The sequence below is a fragment of the Liolophura sinensis genome, chromosome 2 (genome assembly GCF_032854445.1).
Source record: "Liolophura sinensis isolate JHLJ2023 chromosome 2, CUHK_Ljap_v2, whole genome shotgun sequence".
NCBI lineage: Eukaryota > Metazoa > Mollusca > Polyplacophora > Chitonida > Chitonidae > Liolophura > Liolophura sinensis.
This window is the reverse complement of record NC_088296.1, coordinates 12531783-12559193: the sequence shown is the minus strand read 5'-3', so window position 1 is coordinate 12559193 and position 27411 is coordinate 12531783. Positions and strand designations below refer to the sequence as shown.

Below are 27411 nucleotides of genomic sequence, written 5' to 3'. Positions count from 1 at the left end.
ATACAATCATGTATGTGACAAGCTCCTAACAGCTGTCCAGCCAATGAGTCACCGGCCCACACATCTGAGGCTCAGCATACAATCATGTATGTAACAAGCTCCTAACAGCTGTCCAGCCAATGAATCACCGACCCACACATCTGAGGCTCAGCATACAATCATGTATGTAACAAGCTCCTAACAGCTGTCCAGCCAATGAGCCACCGGCCCACACATCTGAGGCTCAGCATACAATCATGTATGTAACAAGCTCCTAACAGCTGTCCAGCCAATGAATCACCGACCCACACATCTGAGGCTCAGCATACAATCATACATCTAACAAGCTCCTAACAGCTGTCCAGTCAATGAGTCACTGACCCGCACATCTGAGACTCAGCATACAATCATACATCTAACAAGCTCCTAACAGCTGTCCAGCCAATGAGTCACCGGCCCACACATCTGAGACTCAGCATACAATCATACATCTAACAAGCTCCTAACAGCTGTCCAGCCAATGAGCCACCGGCCCACACATCTGAGACTCAGCATACAATCATACATCTAACAAGCTCCTAACAGCTGTCCAGTCAATGAGTCACTGACCCGCACATCTGAGACTCAGCATACAATCATGTATGTAACAAGCTCCTAACAGCTGTCCAGCCAATGAGTCACTGGCCCACACATCTGAGACTCAGCATACAATCATACATCTAACAAGCTCCTAACAGCTGTCCAGTCAATGAGTCACTGACCCGCACATCTGAGACTCAGCATACAATCATGTATGTAACAAGCTCCTAACAGCTGTCCAGCCAATGAGTCACCGGCCCACACATCTGAGGCTCAGCATACAATCATACATCTAACAAGCTCCTAACAGCTGTCCAGCCAATGAGTCACTGACCCGCACATCTGAGACTCAGCATACAATCATGTATGTAACAAGCTCCTAACAGCTGTCCAGCCAATGAGTCACCGGCCCACACATCTGAGGCTCAGCATACAATCATACATCTAACAAGCTCCTAACAGCTGTCCAGCCAATGAGTCACTGACCCGCACATCTGAGACTCAGCATACAATCATGTATGTAACAAGCTCCTAACAGCTGTCCAGCCAATGAGTCACCAACTCACACATCTGAGGCTCAGCATACAACCATGTATGTAACAAGCTCCTAACAGCTGTCCAGCCAATGAGTCACCAACCCACACATCTGAGACTCAGCATACAATCATGTATGTAACAAGCTCCTAACAGCTGTCCAGCCAATGAATCACCGACCCACACATCTGAGGCTCAGCATACAATCATCCATCTAACAAGCTCCTAACAGCTGTCCAGCCAATGAGTCACCGGCCCACACATCTGAGACTCAGCATACAATCATGTATGTAACAAGCTCCTAACAGCTGTCCAGCCAATGAGTCACTGGCCCACACATCTGAGGCTCAGCATACAATCATACATCTAACAAGCTGCTAACAGCTGTCCAGCCAATGAGTCACTGACCCGCACATCTGAGACTCAGCATACAATCATGTATGTAACAAGCTCCTAACAGCCGTCCAGCCAATGAGTCACCGGCCCACACATCTGAGGCTCAGCATACAATCATACATCTAACAAGCTCCTAACAGCTGTCCAGCCAATGAGTCACTGACCCGCACATCTGAGACTCAGCATACAATCATGTATGTAACAAGCTCCTAACAGCTGTCCAGCCAATGAGTCACCAACTCACACATCTGAGGCTCAGCATACAATCATCCATCTAACAAGCTCCTAACAGCTGTCCAGCCAATGAGTCACCGGCCCACACATCTGAGACTCAGCATACAATCATGTATGTAACAAGCTCCTAACAGCTGTCCAGCCAATGAGTCACTGGCCCACACATCTGAGGCTCAGCATACAATCATACATCTAACAAGCTCCTAACAGCTGTCCAGCCAATGAGTCACTGACCCGCACATCTGAGACTCAGCATACAATCATATATCTGTATGTAGCAAGCTCCTAACAGCTGTCCAGCCAATGAGTCACCGGCCCACACATCTGAGACTCAGCATACAATCATATATCTGTATGTAGCAAGCTCCTAACAGCTGTCCAGCCAATGAGTCACCGGCCCACACATCTGAAGCTCAGCATACAATTATATAATGTAAATACATGAAAAAACATAATCATACTGCGAGGTTACTTAACACTTTGGGGAAAAAAATTTGGATGAAATCAAAAAATACAAAAATAAAAGGTTTCCTTGAAAAGCTACATCATTTATTCAAGAATGAAATATTCCATACACATGTAATATACCATACACATGTAATATTCCATACACATGTAATATTCCATACACATGTAATATTACCATGACAATTTTTGTTCCATGAAGAATGACTCAGGGGTTATTTACAGGACACCTACATGATTTAATTACATTAAGAATATTTTCTGGATGAAATGAACCTCTACATTTGGACTGCTCAATGCAAAAATTCTTCCATAAAATTAGGATGCACTGTAATTTCTATATAATGTAAATCTTCAACCTTTTCAACCACTAAAGCACCTTTTTCTGTAGAATTTGTGTACACAATTATTATGATAGCGATGCTATAAAATGATTTGTTTGTCATTAAAGATGCCAGCTTCATAAAACTTTGCAAATTATTTCTGAATACCCCCGATGTTTCAAAATACTGGTTGCCGTGGCAGTTGAAAAGGTTGTAGAATTAAGGTAAGTAATTAAGAACTTAAAAACACAATCATAAATTTTTCCTCCAAACTCTTTTCTAGTACCTGAATCAATCAGATTACAACAGTCACAAATGATTTTTGTAGCTGCTCCATAAATCACTATCAGTTGTTAAACGTTTTGACACATCTTTTAACACAAGGCAATCCCTTAACAAGGAGATGGGTGACTCACTTCATGTAAGAAAAGCACATTCTGATATGATTTAAAATGTCACAATGCAGAAAGCAAACTCTTTGTCTGATTGCGATTGTCAGACAGACTTCCAGATTTCAACAAATTAAAATGACCCAAATGGCAATCAATTTCATCTCACAGGTACAAAGAAATGTGAGAAAAAGAGATAGCCCTTTTCTTATTTGACTAGTCATATTATACAAGTCAAAAATGACAAATCAAGTTGTGAACAGGCATACAGGCCTTTATTCTCACCATTTTATTTTTTCCTGAATAAAGGAAAATAAACAGATTTTCATAGATTCGCTCTGCGAGAATCCCACAGAATCTAGAAATGCTGAGGTTCCAAGTGACTGTTTTAATGCATATAAAAGTAAACACATTTTCTGGATTCCATTTCAGAAACTTTGATGATGTGACTCTCGTCAAAATGTGGTACAGTGATAAGGAATTTTGGCTTCTGGGAGTCATGATGGTTGGATTCCGATATTTCCGTTGAATGTGAAACGCTGACTCAGACAGTCAAACACTCAGGTGCCCGGTGTGACAGAAAAATACTGCTCATTCTTGCTCATGCTGTGTATTTCAACATATGTACAGTATAGTACTGTACAAGAAAGTGTCTGTCAAACACTTGCACAAAAAAAAGACACAATTATAGATACTGTAACTGCTCTAAAAATTTACGTGAAAATAAATTTACTTTTAACGACAAATGAAGTCATATAATATTGCTTTTTGTGCTGAAACTTACATTTGCTTCTTAGGATATCATTGTATACTCCATGTAAGCCATAAAACATCTTCAAAGTGAATGAAATTCTCAGATTTGAAATCTTAGGCCAAATACAGTATATTCCATTCTTTGTGTCCTACAGAACATCTTAGCATAGAACCTCTAGTTTTTGTCCCCAGTCATCTCACACAATCATGTCCACACGAGTCTCCACAGAAACTTTCCGCATTCATCTGTCACAAGTCCTTCTGAGGAATCTGTACCAAGCAAGCTTCCATAGCTAGCCAAATGATGTGACCCCTCAAGGCTTCCATAGTTTGAGCATTCCATCCTCTGAGTACGTGGCGATCATGTTCTGATGAGGATGGTGTGACATCCCTATGACGTCTTTGTCATGAACCTGGTAATAATTAACAACACAAATTGTTAAAATTAGGACGTTAAAAATAATGGCACTAAAAATCAGTTATTTTTTTCCTATGACAACTGCTGGTTGCATACTGGATCCCTACCAGTCAATAATTTGTTGAAAAGAAATCATTGTAAAAGAATAAATAATGAACAAATGATTATATTGAGATATAAGTCAATAATCAGATGAATATAAAATTTTCACGTATTTGTGACCACTTCCTACAAAGTACAAGAAAAAAATTAACATTTTCTGCAAAATCTGTGTACAAATCCGCGACAAAGTATGGACAACAGTAAACTATAAGAGAGACACTAAAACAAGGAGGCAATATCCAAATGTCCACTCTGCAGAGATAGTCTTGTTATAAATGTCTTGCTGCTGGTCAAATGGCCTGAGGTCACAGGTTCAAATCCTAGTCCAGCTATTTTGTCTGCAGCTTTATTTATTTGTTTGGTGTTTTACCCCGTACTCAAGAATATTTCACTTATACAACAGCAGCCAGCATTATGATGGGAGGAAACCGGGCAGAGCCCAGAGGAAACCCACGGCCATCCGCAGGTTGCTGCTAGACCTTCCCACTTACATCTGCAGGTTTAAACTGGAGATTTGTCAGTAGCCTGACAAAAGTTTACAGCAGGTATGAACTTGACCACTGTTGTAAAGGCAAGAAGTTCCTGGCTATGACATTACACATCATTCCCATCAGTAAATGCATATAAATCAAACTAACCGTGAGTGTCCTCTCGAGTTTGCCCGTGGTAGCGCTGAAGCAGTAGAGGACAAAATCTTCCCCCACACAGTAGATCCACTCCCCACGGGGTGATACCGTGGCACAAACAAAGTCCCCACCCTCACGCTTACCGCTGGAGAAACTACGCACAATCTGGGGTGGGAGACAGAGCAGAAAAAAGACATGGATGAATTGCCAAACGCTCTGATCAGTGGCTTCACACTGGTGTAAGAATTAACGGTTATGGCCTGACATCACATCTGAAATATTATAGCCATACTATGGCATTTCACAAAAAAACAAACAAATTACAAAACATCATACAAAAAAACTCCTCAGTTTAAAAAAATTCCATCTAGACAGGCCATACAATTTTGTCCCTAAAAAGGTAATCTAACAACCACATCAAATACATTTTTTCAATAATATTAAACAAATAGGTTTCAAAAGTCCTGGCGGCAGATGTTATCAAGATTTAAGTGTATGACCTAATATTTTGTCCACTGGTTATTTTTCCTGATTCTGAGAGTTCTTTTGATCTAAAAAAACATGTTTCAAGGTTTGTTTGGAAGGTAGGAGTGAGTGAGTAAGTGCTTGAGGTTTAACGTCGTGCTCAACAACCTTTCAGTCATATGACGACGAAGGAATCCTTAGGGTGTATGTAATGCGCACCCTTGTTTGGAAGGTAGGATGATGTCCTTCTAGACTAATACAAGGTTCGGCAGCAAAATAATATTTGTCCCTAAAAATGTATTTTTTGGGGGTGTAAAATGTTTTGTCATTTACAGGGTGAAACAAAAACTGAACAATATATATCACTCATTTTGTTACATGTGGCATCTCACCTGTCCCTGCATGTTCATGATAACGACTGTGTTTGACCGGTTACAGACGACAAACTGGTCGGCAAATCGGGGCAGTAAATGGACGCTGTGAACAGTGATGTCGGCCCCCACTGTGCCTCCCAATGACTTAAACGTGTTCTGTGTCTCTGTGGACTTCACGTTCCACACTTTTATAGTCCCGTCTGAGCTCGCACTGAACAACAAAAGAAAAATTCCACCCACAATTTAGTGAACATGCACATAAGCAAATTCAGAGGAATTACGACTCCCTGCAAATTTAAACCTATCCACACAGAAGATTTTTTTTTAATATATCCACTCGATTACTATTTAGCTCCATAAATCTTTAGGGTCAGTTTTACGGGTGGAAGAAACTTGAACTCCCAAGGTAAGTCCTTGGCAAGTCACAGGTCAACTTTATGTTACATACAGATATGGTGTAAGACAAATGGTTTTCAACAAACATCAAATTAGGTCAATGGTCACATGATAGTCATAGCTTATTTTCACCCATGAGGAAGTGAGGGTGTGGGAATCTACAGATGTTATCTGTTTCTTTACAACACCAACAGTCATGCAGACTTCTTGAAGAGTTTTTGCCCTGTTTGAACCTGTACATGTCAAACCCTTTCTGTTCGAATATAATTTCAAGGATAGCATGTGACATCTAACTGTTCCCAAAGATTATGTTGCTGGAACGGTAGAGTGGCACCTACACCTCCTCCCCATTCAAGAAGGATTCCAATATCAGCAGAGGTAACAACCAAACTGGACGATTACCAAAGCAGGGGTTGTCACAGCCTACCTCAGAATGTGGTGTGCGTCTAAGGTGAAAATGGCATCATTAACAAAGGATGTGTGACCTCGAAACTCCTTCAGAGTTTTCCCAGACTTCAGGCCATGAATTCTGAAAGAAAAAGCAACTTATAATAGATGTACAATATGAACAACCGCTTTGGCTTTTATCGAAAGGCTACACATTTACTGATGCATACTTGCTATGGACATTCTGATTGGTCACAAAAGAACTTTCACTTTGGCATTTCATTGGTTGGAACATGTTACACGTATTTGAACTAAACTCAAATTATCCATCATAGATGCCAGAGTCAATCCTGAAGGGAAGAAGCAAGAATGTCTCTCCCCAAGTACATGTGCCATACACTTTCTGATGGACAGTATTTCAGACATGGCATGATTCAAAATCAAAACCTTTTTTGTTTGTTTGCAAATGTTTATAAATTTTGGTTATATCATGCTGTACTCAAGAACACGGTAAATTACCTTAATTTTCACCCATGACTAACCTGCACATTTTGACGGATTCTGAGAGTTTTATACATTGTATAAAGATGTCTCAAGGTATGTTTGGAAAGTAGGATGTTTATTTCGACACAATAAGCACTACCTATGACACTTATTTCCCTCTATAAAAGGCACTTTTTTGGACAAAATGTTAGATCATTTGACATATTTTACTTCCATGCTGGTGAGTTGATGAGGAGGCTCACATGGACAGATAAATTATAGCTGGGCAAAGCCTTGGGGCATCTCATCAGGAACCTGGCTAATTTTGTTTTCTATTGCTGTTTCACTCTGCCATTACACATACACAATGGCAGATCAATGTTAAGTGTGGTGCCCTGGGGCTAACCACCGGCTTTGGACAAGTTACTGATGAACTTTCCCACGTACAGATAGCCACACCATATTTATTTATGTATTTATTTATTTGACTGGTGTTTTACGCCGTACTCAAGAATATTTCACTTATACGATGGCTGCACGAGGGAAACCCATGACCATCCGCAGGTTGCTGGCAGACCTTCCCATGTACAGCCAGAGAGGAAGCCAGAATGAGCTGGGCTTGAACTCACAGCGACCGCATTGGTGAGAGGCTTCTGGGTCATTATGCTGCGCTAACCAACTGAGCCAATGAGGCCCCTACCACACCATATTTGGCTGGAAGACAAGTGACCTTCAACAAACATTAGACATTATGCCTCACAACCAGCGAAGTAGGGAAATGTAGAAATTCATCGTCCGACGGGGAATTTGAATACGCATCTCATAAGTCCTAGCAATGGCCAGATAAGCCCCTTAATCATGGCCACATCCAGGTAAGTTGTTAAAATGTTTGAACTTTAAACATAAAAGTTTGTAGTGGCAGTATGCAGTTCTGTTTAAAGCCTGAACACACACCTGATAGTCTGGTCAAAGGAAGCACTCAGCAGCTGACTGTTGTCTTTGGAGAAGTTGATACATGTGATCCCTTTAGAGTGAGCTTTGTCAAAACGTCGCAGACACTGACCAGTCAAGATTTTCCAGACCTGTGAGTACAAAAAAACTTGGCAAATACACAAATGTACTCGTTATTTATGAATGTCTTATTCTGACTGGCTATTCATGAAATTCTTAGGAATTTTCCATGTTACTGACAGAGGCCAGGTTTTATACTGGTTGAGGAAATGAGCGGCACATATATATCGTGTCTTTTATCGGACAAACCTCTTCATTCAATGGAGTCACATATTTTCACATTAAATACAGACACAGTACTACAGGTGCAATTATGTTCAACGTAGAAATAAGGTAATCAGGGATTGTTTTGCAGCTATAACAATCACTATGCTAAGGTTTTTTTGTTATGGGCCAAAAAGTATACCTTTGAGCCTCAATCTTTGTTTGGTTTTTATCTGCTGTAATCACCCCACACACATGTACAAGGCACTGACCTTTATTTTGCCGTCTTGTGCGCCTGTGGCTAACATCTCCGAGTCTCTGCTGAAGCACATGCATAGCACAGCATCGTCCATCATCATGAAGTTATCCTGTGGCCAAGTAACAAACAAAACTGTAACAGTAACTAACAAAACTGTTACAGTAACTAACAAAACTGTTACAGTAACAAACAAGACTGTTATAGTAACAAACAAACTGTTACAATAACAAACAATTTATTTATTTATTTGATTGGTGTTTTACGCCGTATTGAAGAATATTTCACTTATACGACAGCCGCCAGCATTATGGTGGGTGGAAAGTGGGCAGAGCCCAGGGGAAACCCACGACCATCCGCAGGTTGCCGACAGACCTTCCCACTTACAGCCGGAGAGGAAGCCAGCATGAGCTGGACTTGAACTCACATCGACCGCATTGGTGAGGGCCCCATATAAAACTGAGTACTCACATTGGCCTGGTAGCGCAGATCTTTCCTGATCTTCCCTGTTGTAAAGTTCCACACTTCTATAAAGCCATCCACAGATCCCGTTACTAGGTACTGACCGTCAGGAGAAAGAGGGAACCATATAAAACTGAGTACTCACATTGGCCTGGTAGCGCAGATCTTTCCTGATCTTCCCTGTTGTAAAGTTCCACACTTCTATAAAGCTATCCACAGATCCCGTTACTAGGTACTGACCGTAGGGAGAAAGAGGGAACCATATAAAACTGAGTACTCACATTGGCCTGGTAGCGCAGATCTTTCCTGATCTTCCCTGTTGTAAAGTTCCACACTTCTATAAAGCCATCCACAGATCCCGTTACTAGGTACTGACCGTCGGGAGAAAGAGGGAACCATATAAAACTGAGTACTCACATTGGCCTGGTAGCGCAGATCTTTCCTGATCTTCCCTGTTGTAAAGTTCCACACTTCTATAAAGCCATCCACAGATCCCGTTACAAGGTACTGACCGTAGGGAGAAAGAGGGAACCATATAAAACTGAGTACTCACATTGGCCTGGTAGCGCAGATCTTTCCTGATCTTCCCTGTTGTAAAGTTCCACACTTCTATAAAGCCATCCACAGATCCCGTTACTAGGTACTGACCGTCGGGAGAAAGAGGGAACCATATAAAACTGAGTACTCACATTGGCCTGGTAGCGCAGATCTTTCCTGATCTTCCCTGTTGTAAAGTTCCACACTTCTATAAAGCCATCCACAGATCCCGTTACTAGGTACTGACCGTCGGGAGAAAGAGGGAACCATATAAAACTGAGTACTCACATTGGCCTGGTAGCGCAGATCTTTCCTGATCTTCCCTGTTGTAAAGTTCCACACTTCTATAAAGCCATCCACAGATCCCGTTACAAGGTACTGACCGTCAGGAGAAAGAGGGAACCATATAAAACTGAGTACTCACATTGGCCTGGTAGCGCAGATCTTTCCTGATCTTCCCTGTTGTAAAGTTCCACACTTCTATAAAGCCATCCACAGATCCCGTTACTAGGTACTGACCGTAGGGAGAAAGAGGGAACCATATAAAACTGAGTACTCACATTGGCCTGGTAGCGCAGATCTTTCCTGATCTTCCCTGTTGTAAAGTTCCACACTTCTATAAAGCCATCCACAGATCCCGTTACTAGGTACTGACCGTCGGGAGAAAGAGGGAACCATATAAAACTGAGTACTCACATTGGCCTGGTAGCGCAGATCTTTCCTGATCTTCCCTGTTGTAAAGTTCCACACTTCTATAAAGCCATCCACAGATCCCGTTACTAGGTACTGACCGTCGGGAGAAAGAGGGAACCATATAAAACTGAGTACTCACATTGGCCTGGTAGCGCAGATCTTTCCTGATCTTCCCTGTTGTAAAGTTCCACACTTCTATAAAGCCATCCACAGATCCCGTTACTAGGTACTGACCGTCGGGAGAAAATCGTGCACATTCCACGTGAGCCTTCTGCCCAAACTATGGGAGACAAAATGGAACCAACACTTTTTTTACAGACAAACTTGAAAATTAATGCTGATGTTCAAAGTATTACTGCTCAGGCATTACATCACATGTCAATATTAAGACCTGATATAACTACAGCAGAGGCCACATTAAAAGCAATTCAATTTTCACATCACCAAATTCACATTTCATGAACCGGAAAACGTTTCACCCTACCTTACATGATCTGCTTTTCAAAGCTTTCAATACATTCACTTTTCATATAAGCATCTTCTATTTTCTTCAAATAACTGTCACCGGTCTCAATGCACACATACATGTACAAGTACCTCACTTACGTGTCATGTTCAGGACACCAGATAGGACACCTCACTACGTCATAGTAAACTGATGACGACTCAACCAGTACTTTACAAATCTCTTTGCACAAATGAAGAGTTCCATTCTTTCAGAAGTTGTATTCTTTGATTTATTTATTTATTTGATTGGTGTTTTACGCCGTACTCAAGAATATTTCACTTATACGACGGCGGCCAGCATTATGCTGGGAGGAAACCAGGCACAGCCAGGGGGAAACCCACGGTTGCTGGCAGACCTTCCCACTTAAAACCGGAGAGGAAGCCAGCATGAGCTGGACTTGAACTCATAGCGACCGCATTGGTGAAAGGCTCCTGGGTCATTACGCTGCGCTAGCGCGCTAACTGACTGAGCCACGGAGGCGCACTGTACTCTTTGAAGCATTGACCAGGGGCATGTTGTAATGGTACCATCACATAAAGCAGCATACAGTACCTTGATAGTCTTACTGAGTTGTGTGGGATATTTCTCCTCCTCCTGCTCTCTCACAGCTGCCTTTCCCCTAAACACATCAATACTGGTACCTGTCCAAACAACAACAACAATACTGTAGTCTGACATGAATTTCATTAAAAAAGGCAGGAGTACCCGAGAACACACCTACTCTTAGTCCATCAGGTGTACATCTGAATGACTTCTGGTTGTCAAAGTTTGGAAATTGAACACGGCTTTTAGACTCTTCTATGTATTGAAACGACAATTGTGACTGGTAATGAAGTTTTGACCTTGCCAAACGACGATGGATCGTCAGACAAGAGCTAGTATTACATAGATTTACTACGCATGATATTTGAATTGGTAGCAGCTGACAGATCTGATTTTAGTGAGATTACAGCTTACATATTTACATGCACCTAGTTTCCTGTAACCCTATCTTCAGTGACCAGGCAACCAAAAGACACAACAATATCCAACAGCATACAATGACCCAGGTGACTTCTGACCACCTCATTGATTGGTAACAGAGTGGAGTTCTGAAGAAATTACAAAAGACCTGACCGCAGCTTTTCAAACTTAAGGGCAAAAGTCAACAAAATTAGTTTATGTATAAAATCTGCGAATAAATTCTTCCCACGCATCAAATCCCCTCATACCTGGGGGAAGTAGACCTTGATGTTGCTGCCACTTGAGGGCCTGTCCCAGCAATGCCAGCAGACGGGAGGGAGGGACCACATTTACCTCCCCTGCCAGAGCCTGTGCAATCGCAGCACGCCGCTTCTCCTTTGTCTGACCCTCCAAGTACGCCTGTAATGTAATGGTGATTGATACTTATTAGCTGGCTAATTGATTAACGAGTTATCAAGTCAGTTGTGTTTAATGACGTCATCCAGTTAAATAGACATAAAAAGATCTCATCGTCTTGGTTGATCCCCAACATTTTTCCCTTTTGTAATCTTATTTCTACGTTTGGAAGTTTTAAACATAATATAAATACGCTGGAAAAATGTTTCAGCAGGAAATGAAACGTACAGTTTTGTGACAAAGTCAGTTGCTTATGCAACTGTGAAACTGGGCAGAAAAATCTACCAGTTTGGCAGATTGTCTTCAACGCTTACCTCCCTTGGATCAAAGTAGGACCTGGCCAACATGTTCTCCAGATGGACGTATCTGTCAGGCTGCGTCTGTTTCATCATTATCATAGGGTCAGTCTGACGGAGAAGGGATCGGGCTGCACCCAGCTCACGCAGCTCTATCAGCTCCAATACCACCTGGAAGATGACATGCTGACATAAAACTAACTGACTGACTTGACTGCAGGTCCAGTGGAACCTCACTCACAAAGCAAATGTCTTCACACTGTCATACCACTCACCTATCCAAAAAAATTTGTTTCCTTTATTAATAGCTTGTTAATTATTTGCTTATTTATTTATTTACTTATAAGTGTTTACTCAAGAATTTGTCACTTTATATGACAGCAATTAGGTTTACTGGTGCAGGAAATCAGAGCCTGGAGAACAGCATCAACCTTCACCTGGTACTTGGAAAACTCTTCACCTAGAGCTGCGGCCCATGCAGGTAGAGCTGGATTTAAATACAAGACCTCAATGGCCACAATCCTGATAGTTCCAGCGAACCAGTGCTTTAACCATCTGAGTCAATGAGGACCCAGGTCCATCGATTATTGCTCAACATAATTATTCAAGAAGACTTCACTCACACGTAGGATTGCAGTCAATTCTGCAGGCAGAAGAAATCGGAGTGCCCAGGGTATCCAGGAAACTTACTGACAAAAATTCTGCATGTGTGATGTATAGATGTCATGTTGATTTTAAATCATATTCAAAGAATACGTTCTCATGATTACTGATCTTAAAATCAAATAAGAAGAGATTAATCACAAAGATATCTTCCATATGTAGTTTTGAGATGTGAGAGTAAATGAGATACAGAACCGTTTGCAGCCTGGGATCCATTTTACTTAATGCTGACTGGCTGGCATAAGAGATAGGCAATTAGTTTGAAGCCTGGGATCCATTTTACTTGTTGCTGACTGGCTGGCGTAAGAGATAGGCAATTAGTTTGAAGCCTCGAATTCGTTTTACTTGTTGCTGACTGGCTGGTGTAAGAGACAGGCAATTAGTTTGCAGCCTGGAATCTGTTTTACTTGTTGCTGACTGGCTGGTGTAAGAGACAGGCAATTAGTTTGAAGCCTGGGATCCGTTTTACTTGTTGCTGACTGGCTGGTGTACGAGATAGCAATTAGTTTGAAACCTGGGATCCGTTTTACTTGTTGCATAAGAGATCGCAATTAGTTTGAAGCCTGGGATCCGTTTTACTTGTTGCTGACTGGCTGGTGTAAGAGATAGGCAATTAGTTTGAAGCCTAGGATCCGTTTTACTTGTTGCTGACTGGCTGGTGTACGAGATAGCAATTAGTTTGAAGCCTGGGATCCGTTTTACTTGTTGCGTAAGAGATAGCAATCAGTTTGAAGCCTGGGATCTGTTTTACTTGTTGCGTAAGAGATAGCAATTAGTTTGAAGCCTGGAATCCGTTTTACTTGTTGCATAAGAGATAGCAATTAGTTTGAAGCCTGGGATCCGTTTTACTTGTTGCGTAAGAGATAGCAATTAGTTTGAAGCCTGGGATCCGTTTTACTTGTTGCTGACTGGCTGGCGTAAGAGATAGCAATTAGTTTGAAGCCTGGGGTCCGTTTTACTTGTTGCGTAAGAGATAGCAATTAGTTTGAAGCCTGGGATCTGTTTTACTTGTTGCGTAAGAGATAGCAATTAGTTTGAAGCCTGGGATCCGTTTTACTTGTTGCTGACTAGCTGGTGTAAGAGATAGCAATTAGTTTGAAGCCTGGGATCTGTTTTACTTGTTGCGTAAGAGATAGCAATTAGTTTGAAGCCTGGGATCCGTTTTACTTGTTGCGTAAGAGATAGCAATTAGTTTGAAGCCTGGGATCCGTTTTGCAAAACTTCTGTAGACGTCTAAGGGCGGTAAGTCAGCTAAATGTAATTTGACAAAAGCAAAAGTGTCTAAAGCTTAGCAAAGCTCTGACAAAAGCAAAAGTGTCTAAAGCTTAGCAGACTTACATTAGTCCGCTGTGTGGCCACTTTGCACCAGTTTGATTTCTTGGAATCAACTCTGATAATTGCTAAATTATATCCAATATACGAACATATTGAATTACTATGTATACACAACGGAAAAAAGGTGATAATTTTTGCTTCAGTTTTGTTTTTCACAGGGTCTGTTAACAAAGGACAATAACTATTATAACAGAAATGTTTTTTTTAGAATCAATAAATAAACTTCACAGCACTTTTAAAAGTGAAGTTTGCTGTTTCCTAGCCACCATGGAGCTGGCTATGGATTTTGGGCTAACTTTTACAATCTAAGACAAGCTGTAGCCAATAAGCAAACATTTTCTTTGTGAAAAACTGCTAGTTGGTTGGCCGGGTTAGCCATCTAAGCCAAGCCTATAGACTTTTTGTGAAACAGGTCCAAGGGTCAAGCTGAATTTTAGATACTGTTCATTCATTGAAGTGCAACTCAGACTGCATGTATTAGCCGATCAACCCAAACTACTTGTAATTCAAAGATCATACCGCCTAGGGAAAGGTGCTTTCTCTCTTTTGGTGCCTGTCCTATTTTCTTCTGTGAAAACTGGACAGATTGAGTTTTTGAGTGGTGACTTACACCACATCATTAAAGTTTAAATCCACAACTCACCTGCTCATACAGATCAATGAGTTTCTGGTCAGGCAGTTTGAGAGACTGTATAGCCTGTAGCACCGTGTCCCAGTGTCCACTGTTGATGTCCGTCACAAAACTATCAACAGAGTCCACGGTATTCAGTGAGATCCCACTTTCCTCCTGCAAAAACAACAGTCATTCAGCAAACTGGAGTCAGTTTTAAGGTTACACAACTTTAAAATATATCTGTGCATAGAAGGCACAAAAAAGCCAACAAAAAATATCTTACTTTCCTATACAATAAAATGACAGGGTCATCTTTTACATTCATGATACTAAGAAGAAGCTTTGTAAAATATGGACTAAGGTTTTAGTAAAGACTTATCATTTCACAAAGCTAATGAATGGTTAATTTCCTTCATATTTGTTTATTTAATTGCTGCCAAATTTTTAAATGATTCAAATGGTGGCCAGTTATACACGTAGAGGAAACCACAATGCCCAGATCAAGCCATCAACCTGTAGAAAGTTGTACAGGTGGAGGAAACCACAGTGCCAAGACCAAGCCATCAATCTGTAGCGAGTTATTCAGGTGGCGGAAACCATAGTACCCAGATCAAACAATCAACATTTAGCGAGTTATACAGATGGAGGGAACCACAGTGCCAAGATGAAGCCATCAACCTGTAGCGAGTTATTCAGGTGGAGGAAACCACAGTGCCAAGACCAAGCCATCAACCTGTAGCGAGTTATTCAAGTGGAGGAAACCATAGTGCCCAGATCAAGCCATCAACTTGTAGTGAGTTATACAGGTGGAGGAAACCACAGTGCCCAGATCAAACAACCAGCCTTTAGGGAGTTATACAGATGGAGGGAACCACAGTGCCAAGATGAAGCCATCAACCTGTAGCGAGTTATTCAGGTGGAGGAAACCACAGTGCCAAGACCAAGCCATCAACTTGTAGCGAGTTATTCAAATGGAGGAAACCACAGTGCCCAGATCAAGCCATCAACTTGTAGTGAGTTATACAGGTGGAGGAAACCACAGTGCCCAGATCAAACAACCAGCCTTTAGGGAGTTATACAGGGGGAGGAAACCACAGAGCCCAGATCAAACAATCAACCTTTAGCGAGTTATACAGGTGGAGGAAACCACAGGGCCCAGATCAAATAACCAGCCTTTAGGGAGTTATACAGGGGGAGGAAACCACAGGGCCCAGATCAAACAATCAACCTTTAGCGAGTTATACAGGTGGAGGAAACCACAGTGCCCAGATCAAACAACCAGCCTTTAGGGAGTTATACAGGTGGAGGAAACCACAGGGCCCAGATCAAGCCATTAACCTGTAGCAGGTTCCAGTTAAACTGAGAATGACTGAGAATACCTTTGACTGCCTACTGCCACCAAGGCCCTGATAACAGGTGCTCTGGATTGTGGGGTTTGGATAAACCAACATCATGTGTGTCCTTGCAGTTGAAAGGCAATAACCTTAACTCCAATACTGTCTGTTTTACGTTTTATATATTGATAACCATATAATTTTTGAACAGCTACATATAAACGTTGTCAGGGATAACTGAGTGCTGTGTTTTTTCGTGTGTGTTACCTGAAGCATGGTAAGGGTTCTCATCAGGTTATTCTCCTTCAGGTACTGCTCAATCAGACGAACAACACTGCAAGCAAATCATAACGGAGACGGATAATGAATCAGAACATTGAACAGACCGACCAGTCATCATTTTGGAAATGCAACCCTCAAAATCGGCTGAAGTTGGAGTTTATCCAATATCCAATTTCCACCAGTTTTATACTTGTGTGGATTTACTAGTGATGAACACATGGGGATACCTACATGTACCTGAAATTGATAGCTGAGACGACTATTAGTATGGCCTGACACATTATTTGGGGGACAGCATAAGTATATTTCAGGACAGTCATGATCAAGGTAAATTATAAGAACAAGACAGGGCTGTCACACATGTAGTATATGTAACCACAGCACTACAGAGCTAACACAGGGCAAGGAAAAAAAAAAAGATAAGTGAATATGTGTACACTAATAATACACTAAGAGTAGGCTTCTGAAGACTTATATGTACAGTGCAAAAGCAAGAGTTATAACGAAACCTTTCAGGCCTATGGTGCAGTATCAACCTTGCTGGCAGGAAGATGCGTAACTAGGGGTGAATGGGACCACAGGCCACTGTATCGGTCGAAACCTTTCAGGCCTATAATGCAGTATCAACCTTGCTGGCAGGAAGATGCCTAACTAGGGGTGAATGGGACCACAGGCCACTGTATCGGTCGAAACCTTGCAGGCCTATAGTGCAGTATCAACCTTGCTGGCAGGAAGATGCCTAACTAGGGGTGAATGGGACCACAGGCCACTGTATCGGTCGAAACCTTTCAGGCCTATAGTGCAGTATCAACCTTGCTGGCAGGAAGATGCCTAACTAGGGGTGAATGGGACCACAGGCCCTCGTATCGATCGAAACCTTTCAGGCCTATAGTGCAGTATCAACCTTGCTGGCAGGAAGATGCCTAACTAGGGGTGAATGGGACCACAGGCCCTCGTATCGATCGAAACCTTTCAGGCCTATAATGCAGTATCAACCTTGCTGGCAGGAAGATGCGTAACTAGGGGTGAATGGGACCACAGGCCCTCGTATCGATCGAAACCTTTCAGGCCTATAATGCAGTAACAACCTTGCTGGCAGGAAGATGCCTAACTAGGGGTGAATGGGACCACAGGCCCTTGTATCGATCGAAAGCTTTCAGGCCTATAGTGCAGTATCAACCTTGCTGGCAGGAAGATGCCTAACTAGGGGTGAATGGGACCACAGGCCCTCGTATCAATCCAACACTAATTGACATTCTGATGTCTTGGTGGATTATTTCCACCAAGATTATTTTGGATGCCTTTGACAAACTAATGTCTGCGTGAGGCTCACAGGACACCAGGAAGTACAGATGAGTGCAAAATTAGCAAAGAAAAGATTTATTTCTAAAACTGGTGAAAGTTTGTTTCCAACCTGGTCTTTCTATATACATATAGTACAATATTCACAGTTATGACTTATGCTTACACCACGTCACTATGTTTTGAAGGGCTAGCTGTCGGTTTTGACATACAGAAAGCCATGTGACTATGGAGATGTGAATTTGTAACTGACTGTCGGCTATGGAGCAGAATGACAGACCCCACAATTTGCTTGAACTGTCAAATTGCAATAAACAGGGGGCGGGGTGGGGGGTGGGGGGAGTCTTTGGGATCTGTTCCATTCTAAATTCCACAGAAAGGTCAACGTGCACGTAATGTGCCTCCTTATTGCAGGACAGATTTTCACCGCTCTTTTGTCTAGTGCTGCTTCACAGGGACGACTTACCGGAGGCAAGTAAGCCAACTCTAAATGAAGACCCTGGCGTGATGACCTGCTAAATATGATCCCATTTTCGACTTTGGCTGAGATTTACAGAATGGTGATGCAAAGGCAAGTGGAGATTGTGGCGAAATGTGTGTAAATATATTAGCTTTCAGAATTGTTGTGCTATATGCGTATTCAGGACGAATCTTACACGCATGCATTAAAAGTAAAACGAGGGGGTAGCTCTTTGTAAGCATTATACTCGGGTGCACATAACTCATGAGCTAAGGGTGGAAAGCTGTCCCCGCGAATCAGTACATACAAGCCATCCTCAGACCCCTGTCTCGGGCTACGTCCAAGTATAAAAATGAGAAAATAGTCATGAAGGGCTATGAGAGCCCCCACCTTTCCTAACTCCACGTGAAGTCGTGAGGCTTCTGAAGAAATGCCGATTCCGAATACTTTGCAACTACCCTTGGCTTTATCACGTACCCAAATTAGCAACCCAAACTCCCCAAAACTGTTTCAGCTTTCCTTACGTTTGAACGATTTTTAGCATAAATTCCAGTCAAACTGGCGTTGTTGTTGAGTCAATCCAAACCAAAACAACGTGGGCACGCGAATATCGTCACCGCGACTTAAAATTATCAACACATCTAAGAACTATAAGGAGAAACTTTGGTATCTCTTTTGATGTACACAGGTTTCGTCATAAAATGAAATCTTAATCCGGAGTGTTGCTTCAGGACTAAAACATGTAAAATATGAGATTTCTTACTCTGCAGATTCAATTTCCACCGCCATGTTGCTTCCGAAGCTGCCTTGATGGTGATGAAAAATACCGACTTCACCAAATTCTCGGTAAACACTTGAAAATGAGGATCTGGATTTACAGCCAATTCGTGCATATTGCCAATTGTTTGAATATGTTTCTATAAATATTTTGCTCAACATCTAAAACAAAATACTTTTTTATTACTGTTTGCATGTTTTTATTTTTATTTAATGAATTATGGAACCTTACTTGATGTTAAGCCATCCGCTGTCCACAACAGGTTACATTTTAGGTGAAACTCATTTACCGGCTACGAAAGTCATGTGACTGTCAACTGTGGACAAAATGGCGGTAGTGGCAGGTGGAGCTTGGTGACAAAACCTGGGTTATCTTCCGTGTGAACAAGGAAGTATCGAGTCTTGTCTGGGGTTAAAATGTGACAGTCTAGGTGAAAAATATCTCAACACGACTGAGGAACTCTGATTCACATTTTTCTTTGTGAGGCGAGCGTGGTTTGACGTCATATTTGTCCGATTCTCACACTGAGACCTCTTTTTATGGACTGGACAATCTCTAGTTACTCAACATTGTAAAAGCAAGATTGGCGAGGCCAACACCAAAGGAAAATGTCTAAACAGCGGGTGTCCTTGGCTTACCAAGGCTTTAAAGAAATGCCTTTTGAATTCGCCGAATTCCACGGGAGGACAGTTGAAGAGCTTGACCTGAGCTACAACAGTTTATCATATCCTTTATATTTTTACGTTACCTTTCTCACATTCCAGTAGATCAACTGAAAATACACAAGCAGTGTAACTTCGAACAAGGAAAACTTCATTTTGACTTAGTATTTCTGCATTTTATTTTGTCATTATCAGGTGATGAAATATTCAGACAAAACTTTCTTCAGAGTTACACTATTTGCATATTCTTCCTCTCCTCTGAATATACATGTACATTTTCAGCAGTGAAAAAAGTCATAGGAAATTTTCGGTGAAGCTGCTAACCGAAGACTGGAATATTCCATAACTCATAATTTTGCTACACATGACTGACTGTAGCTCTTAAGCAACCCTATAGAATTAACTAGGCTATAACAAGTTTACGGTTACACAACTTTGTTTAAACTTTGGTGACATTTGCTACACTCCTAAGATTGATTGAAGGAAGTTATAGCTTTTCAAACACAACCGCTCTAGCCGGACCCCCCCCTCCCCCCCCAGATGTTTTAGGGTCTTAGAAAAGGTAATTCAATTAAATGACATGCTTAGCCAAATTTTCAACAATTACTGACACTGTTGAGGCAGATCAGTAAATGTCACAAATTGTTAAACATAAAGTGTAATGCTCATTTGTATACACCCAATCATATGTAATATATTTATTAATATATTTTATGAGAAATTTCTTTAACTGTTTTCTATTGATCTGAGATTTCTGATAGGATTTGACAGACTGAACACCTTAATCCTGGACCACAATATCATTGATTCTCATGTGAAGATGCCGCTCTCTCTGCCATCTCTCCATACTCTGTGGGTGAATCATAACAATATCAAAAACCTAGGTATATCAGTCTGTGTATTTCTTTCTTGGATGATGTTGAGGACATGTGCAGTGCCACTTTTTATGTCAGAAATTGTTTTGCCATTTTTAAGCCCTTTTGGAGATCTGAAGAATGTAGGTTTTTGAGTCAGAAAACTAAATTTATCCCGTCACTAGTCTCGGTTGGAGAAAACTGATTTGTGTTCAAACTCAGCATTTTAAAGCAGTGACTCTTGCCTAATTTACATTTGTAAATTTTGTGAAATTGGACATGATTTAATGGATGAAGTACAAACATAAAGACAGAGATTTCTTCCTTTATAGCCTATCTTAAAAATATTTCTCCATTGTTTTAGCTGAGAACTATATTTTTTTTTTGTGCATAAAAATCATTTTTACCCTTTCGAGATGGATCATGGTTACCTCTTGCCTGTGTTCTCTCATAAATCATGATTGATTGGTTTTGTATTAAAAAGACTTGGACTTAAATTTCCAGCTGTGTTTATCTCAACTCTGACAAATAGCTGCCCAAATCTGAGGATGTTGTCAATGATGAACAATGAGGCTGCCCCTAGTTACTTCAATGGTGGAACGCTCCAGCAATACATTGATTACCGGTATGCAGTGTTACCTTCTGTTCTGAAATGCATTAAGCATTCCCTGGATAATTTACATGTGAAAGCAAGGTGGTCGCTGTAAGTTCAAGTCCAGCTCACGCTGGCTGCCTCTCCAGCCGTACGTGGGAAGGTCTGTCAGCAACCTGCGGATGGTCGTGGGTTTCCCCCAGGCTCTGCCCGGTTTCCACCCACCATAATGCCGGCCGCCGTCGTATAAGTGAAATATTATTGAGTATGGCGTAAAACACCAATCAAATAAATGAATAAATAAATGAAAGCAAGGCATTATGAGTGCTTAGATAAGAAACAAATCAGTTTGGCTGTCTGAGTACTTTGCATGGTTTAAATGTTGGCCACCTTGTTTGCTCAGAAAGGCACCATTGATGCTTAGTGCTATTTGAATTGTATTTGTCATTGTGTGATGCATGGCAACTCAAGTATTATCTATTGATAAGTCCAGGTTAACCCATGATTGATGAAGGGGATAGTCCGAATAATCCATGAGCTAAACCTGTTCACCACATACCATCTATTTTTTGAGCCACAAAGTATCAAACCCCACCAGTTGTACTGCAGAAAATAGAACTTTCATAAACCATGGGTACGATGAGGAAACCCTATTGATTGACTGGTTGAATGAGGCAAGAAAGAAGGAGGGCATGTGCTAAATTCATTTGGAGCACTGGAGCACCGCAATTGTTAGGCCATTGTCCAATGAGGTCGCATGATTGAGTCCAGTGACTAAATCAGGAGGTTTGTTATATGGATGGTTACCTCCCCTGATTTTGAAACCACTGTTTCTTAGTGAAGTCTGATTAATCTCATTCTCACAGAAACTTAAAGAGTTTGCATCAGAAGTTTCTTTTTAAAACCTTTATGAGCATTTGAAGTTAAATTTTTACGTACAAAAATTCAGTTGAAATACAGCAAGTCAGTAATAATAGCAATAATTTTAAATAAAAATGAATAATTGATGAAGAAGGAATAATGCTATTATTAGCAAAGAAGTCATTTCTGAAAGTTGTTTCAGATCCTTTTACCCTTTTCCACTTGCAATCAATTTTAGATCACTTCTACACTTCGACTTTAAATGGTATTCTACAAACTTTATTTTCTGTTTTGCTTCAGACAATATGTGATTGCCCACATCCCAAACCTAGAAGCTCTAGATGATAAAAAGTTAGAACCTGGAGAAAGAGAGGAGGCAGAGCGCATTTACGGGAGGCATATTCCTTTTGAAGTGAAAGAGAAAATTGTAAGTTATATATTTTTTTGAATATTTTTTTTTTGTTGAGATTAATACATGTTTCTTGAAAATGAAAGCCAATTAATTAATGAGTATTTAATTTAAAAAAAAATCAAGTTTTGTTTTAAACTGTTTCAGATTTGGCTATTTTTGTGGCATTTTGTGTTTGTATACATGTATTAAGTGAGATTGTAGGGGTATGTATATACGGTACGTAGATTTGTAGTTGTCTAAAGATATTTATCTTTCTGTAGGTCTCTGAGGTATATTGCAGGTACTGTTTGTATTTATATTTGTATGTAAGAAAGAAACCAAATTTTTGGAGGCAAATAAAATTATTAATTTAGGTGCTGATTTTCTGTCCAACAAAGCAGGATATCACCCTATCTACCCCTCCCCCCCCCAATCAACTCAACACCTTTCTAAGATCAATAGAACTCTTCGAATCAGGCAAACTGAGTGACCTAGTCCTGGACAATATTTTAGGTCAATTAATATTCGTGGAGTTTGTATTTGACGGTGTCTGAAGTATTTATATTTTTATATTTTTCAGAAAAACAAGAGGAGGATAAAGCGAAGCAAAAGTTCTGCTAATTCCTCAACCACATGATATTGTGGTGGACCTCAGTGGACACCATCGGCATGATATTGTGGTGGACCTCAGTGGACCTCAATAGACATGAGCGACATGATATTGTGGTGGACCTCAGTGGACACCATCGGCATGATATTGTGGTGGACCTCAGTGGACCTCAATAGACATGAGCGACATGATATTGTGGTGGACCTCAGTGGACATCATCGACATGATATTGTGGTGGACCTCAGTGGACATCATCAACATGATATTGTGGTGGACCTCAGTGGACATCATCGACATGATATTGTGGTGGACCTCAGTGGACATCATCCACATGTTATTGTGGTGGACCTCAGTGGACCTCAATAGACATGAGCGACATGATATTGTGGTGGACCTCAGTAGACATCATCCTATGTCATAGATATCTATTTGCTTTCTTGTTTTCACCTGTATAATTCTTAGTACATCTATTACAGATGAGTGTCTTGCCATCAAATTTTAACACAGCTCTATTCACAGCAAGTAATTACCAGGTACTCAACATTGTTAAAGTGTTTCTCACCGCACTATTCACAGCATGTAATTACCATGTACTCAGCGTTGTTAAAGTGTTTCTCACCGCACTATTCACAACATGTAATTACCATGTACTCAACGTTGTCAAAGTGTTTCTCATCACACTATTCACAGCATGTAATTACCATGTACTCAACGTTGTTAAAGTGTTTATCACAGCACTATTCACAGCATGTAATTACCATGTACTCAATGTTGTTAAAGTGTTCTTCTTAACATAAATGTATGGTTAGAAAACAAGCAAAGTTTGCATGCTGATTTTGTATTTAGAAATTTGTGCAATTTTGAAAAGAAGTACTGTTAGTAATAAACAGCAGTAAACTCTCTCCAGTGTATGCAATGAAAGGATGTGATAATATATTTTTTATATTCAAAATGTTTAGAAGTTTTGAATGTTGACCGATTTATAGGACTCCTTCATTATTTATTCATAATTATGAAAATGCTAATTTAATCAATTATACATGTAGCTAGTGTTAATATGGTTTTTAATGGTAATTTATAATTTGCCTATAGCTACAGGCAATATAACGATTATTCAGAACGATTCCTTTATATATTTGTTAAACATTTTTGTTTAGTTTTGGAATTTTGAACAGACAAATATATGTACCAGTACATTGATCCTGTTTGATTGCTGAATCTGTGTTGATTCTGAGGTTTATATGTACCTGAAGGCCACAAAGTACCGGTACTTTGACACTGTTTGATTGCTGAATTTGTGATGATTCTGAGGTTTATGTGTATGTGAAGGCCACAAAGTACCGGTACTTTGACACTGTTTGATTGCTGAATCTGTGTTGATTCTGAGGTGTATGTGTACCTGAAGGCCACAAAGTACTGGTACTTTGACACTGTTTGATTGCTGAATCTGTGATGATTCTGAAGTGTATGTGTACCTGAAGGCCACAAAGTACCGGTACTTTGATCCTGTTTGATTGCTGAATCTGTGTTGATTCTGAGGTTTATGTGTATCTAAAGGCCACAAAGTACCGATACTTTGACACTGTTTGATTGCTGAAGTTGTGTTGATTCTCAGGTGTATGTGTACCTGAAGGCCACAAAGTACTGGTACTTTGACACTGTTTGATTGCTGAATCTGTGTTGATTCTGAGGTTTATGTGTATCTAAAGGCCACAAAGTACTGGTACTTTGACACTGTTTGATTGCTGAATCTGTGATGATTCTGAGGTGTATGTGTATCTAAAGGCCACAAAGTACCGATACTTTGACACTGTTTGATTGCTGAATCTGTGATGATTCTGAGGTGTATGTGTACCTGAAGGCCACAAAGTACCGATACTTTGACACTGTTTGATTGCTGAATCTGTGTTGATTCTGAGGTTTATGTGTATCTAAAGGCCACAAAGTACCGGTACTTTGACACTGTTTGATTGCTGAATCTGTGATGATTCTGAGGTGTATCTGTACGTGAAGGCCACAAAGTACCGATACTTTGACACTGTTTGATTGCTGAATCTGTGATGATTCTGAGGTGTATGTGTACGTGAAGGCCACAAAGTACCGGTACTTTGACACTGTTTGATTGCTGAATCTGTGATGATTCTGAGGTGTATGTGTACGTGAAGGCCACAAAGTACCGGTACTTTGACACTGTTTGATTGCTGAATCTGTGATGATTCTGAGGTTTATGTGTACCTGAAGGCCACAAAGTACTGGTACTTTGACACTGTTTGATTGCTGAATCTGTGATGATTCTGAGGTGTATGTGTACGTGAAGGCCACAAAGTACCGGTACTTTGACACTGTTTGATTGCTGAATCTGTGATGATTCTGAGGTGTATGTGCACCTGAAGGCCACAAAGTACCGGTACTTTGATCCTGTTTGATTGCTGAATCTGTGATGATTCTCAGGTGTATGTGTACCTGAAGGCCACAAGGTACCGGTACTTTGACACTGTTTGATTGCTGAATCTGTGATGATTCTCAGGTGTATGTGTACCTGAAGGCCACAAAGTACCGATACTTTGACACTGTTTGATTGCTGAATCTTTGATGATTCTCAGGTGTATGTGTACGTAAAGGCCACAAAGTACCAGTACTTTGACACTGTTTGATTGCTGAATCTGTGTTGATTCTGAGGTTTATGTGTACGTGACAGCAACAAAGTACCGGTACTTTGACACTGTCTGATTGCTGAATCTGTAATGATTCTGAGGTGTATGTGTACCTGAAGGCCACAAAGTACCGGTACTTTGACACTGTTTGATTGCTGAATCTCTGATGATTCTCAGGTGTATGTGTACCTGAAGGCCACAAAGTACCGGTACTTTGATACTGTTTGATTGCTGAATCTTTGTTGATTCTGAGGTTTATGTGTACCTGAAGGCCACAAAGTACTGGTACTTTGATACTGTTTGATTGCTGAATCTTTGTTGATTCTGAGGTTTATGTGTACCTGAAGGCCACAAAGTACCGATACTTTGATACTGTTTGATTGCTGAATCTGTTTGTATTCTGAGGTTTATGTGTACGTGAAGGCCACAAAGTACTGGTACTTTGACACTGTTTGATTGCTGAATCTGTGTTGATTCTCAGGTTTATGTGTACCTGAATGCCCAGAAAGTACTGGTACTTTAATCCTGTTTGATTGCTGAATCTGTGTTGATTCTGAGGTGTATGTGTACCTGAAGGCCACAAAGTACCGGTACTTTGATACTGTTTGATTACTGAATCTGTGGTGATTCTCAGGTGTATGTGTACCTGAAGGCCAGAAAGTACCGGTACTTTGATCCTGTTTGATTGCTGAATTTGTGATGATTCTCAAGTGTATGTGTACCTGAAGGCCAGAAAGTACCGGTACTTTGACACTGTTTGATTGCTGGATCTGTGATGATTCTGAGGTTTATGTGTACCTGAAGGCCACAAAGTACTGGTACTTTGACACTGTTTGATTGCTGAATCTGTGATGATTCTGAGGTGTATGTGTACGTGAAGGCCACAAAGTACCGATACTTCGATCCTGTTTGATTGCTGAATCTGTGATGATTCTCAGGTGTATGTGTACCTGAAGGCCACAAAGTACCGGTACTTTGATACTGTTTGATTTGCTGAAGTTGTGTTGATTCTGAGGTTTATGTGTACCTGAAGGCCACAAAGTACCGGTACTTTGATACTGTTTGATTGCTGAATCTGTGTTGATTCTCAGGTGTATGTGTACCTGAAGGCCACAAAGTACTGATACTTTGACACTGTTTGATTGCTGAATCTGTGTTGATTCTGAGGTTTATATGTACCTGAAGGCCACAAAGTACCGATACTTTGATACTGTTTGATTGCTGAATCTGTGATGATTCTCAGGTGTATGTGTACCTGAAGGCCACAAAGTACCAGTCCTTTGACACTGTTTGATTGCTGAATCTGTGTTGATTCTGAGGTTTATGTGTACCTGAAGACCACAAAGTACCGGTACTTTGACACTGTTTGATTGCTGAATCTGTGATGATTCTGAGGTGTATGTGTACATGAAGGCCACAAAGTACCGATACTTTGACACTGTTTGATTGCTGAACCTGTGATGATTCTCAGGTGTATGTGTACCTGAAGGCCACAAAGTACCGGTACTTTGACACTGTTTGATTGCTGAATCTGTGTTGATTCTGAGGTTTATGTGTACCTGAAGGCCACAAAGTACTGGTACTTTGACACTGTTTGATTGCTGAATCTGTGATGATTCTGAGGTGTATGTGTACCTGAAGGCCACAAAGTACCGGTACTTTGACACTGTTTGATTGCTGAATCTGTGTTGATTCTGAGGTGTATGTGTACATGAAGGCCACAAATTACCGATACTTTGATCCTGTTTGATTGCTGATACTGTAATGATTCTGAGGTGTATGTGTACCTGA

General features: G+C 40.8%; 2 protein-coding genes across 2 annotated transcripts; one reads left to right on the top strand and one right to left on the bottom strand.

Moving 5' to 3' along the window:
• Positions 1-2258: 2258 nt before the first annotated feature.
• On the bottom strand, positions 2259-19013 carry LOC135462787 (WD40 repeat-containing protein SMU1). The gene is made up of 13 exons (XM_064740047.1): positions 18982-19013; positions 16442-16508; positions 14871-15014; positions 12248-12400; positions 11786-11936; positions 11127-11215; positions 10206-10346; positions 8391-8486; positions 7858-7985; positions 6461-6562; positions 5656-5848; positions 4811-4963; positions 2259-4065 (listed from the first exon to the last, which is right to left on the bottom strand). The coding sequence occupies exons 1-13, from the start codon at positions 19005-19007 to the stop codon at positions 3967-3969; spliced, it is 1542 nt and encodes a 513-aa protein (XP_064596117.1). The 5' UTR covers positions 19008-19013; the 3' UTR covers positions 2259-3966.
• A 361-nt stretch (positions 19014-19374) lies between these two features.
• On the top strand, positions 19375-24291 carry LOC135463107 (leucine-rich melanocyte differentiation-associated protein-like). The gene is made up of 5 exons (XM_064740426.1): positions 19375-19720; positions 20400-20542; positions 21017-21137; positions 22266-22392; positions 22937-24291. The coding sequence occupies exons 1-5, from the start codon at positions 19605-19607 to the stop codon at positions 22991-22993; spliced, it is 564 nt and encodes a 187-aa protein (XP_064596496.1). The 5' UTR covers positions 19375-19604; the 3' UTR covers positions 22994-24291.
• Positions 24292-27411: the final 3120 nt, after the last annotated feature.

What these genes read in the sequence shown, in the direction of transcription:
- LOC135462787 (XM_064740047.1), bottom strand. Translation starts at nt 19,007, where the DNA reads ATGGCGGTGGAAATTGAATCTGCAGA. An exon ending in CCTACTTTGATCCAAGGGAG is followed by an intron (nt 11,937 to 12,247) that starts GTAAGCGTTGAA and finishes ATTACATTACAG; the next exon opens with GCGTACTTGGAGGGTCAGAC. An exon ending in AACTCGAGAGGACACTCACG is followed by an intron (nt 4,066 to 4,810) that starts GTTAGTTTGATT and finishes AATTATTACCAG; the next exon opens with GTTCATGACAAAGACGTCAT.
- LOC135463107 (XM_064740426.1), top strand. Translation starts at nt 19,605, where the DNA reads ATGTCTAAACAGCGGGTGTCCTTGGCTTACCAAGGCTTTAAAGAAATG. An exon ending in CTGAGCTACAACAGTTTATC is followed by an intron (nt 19,721 to 20,399) that starts ATATCCTTTATA and finishes ACTGTTTTCTAT; the next exon opens with TGATCTGAGATTTCTGATAG. An exon ending in TAACAATATCAAAAACCTAG is followed by an intron (nt 20,543 to 21,016) that starts GTATATCAGTCT and finishes TTAAATTTCCAG; the next exon opens with CTGTGTTTATCTCAACTCTG.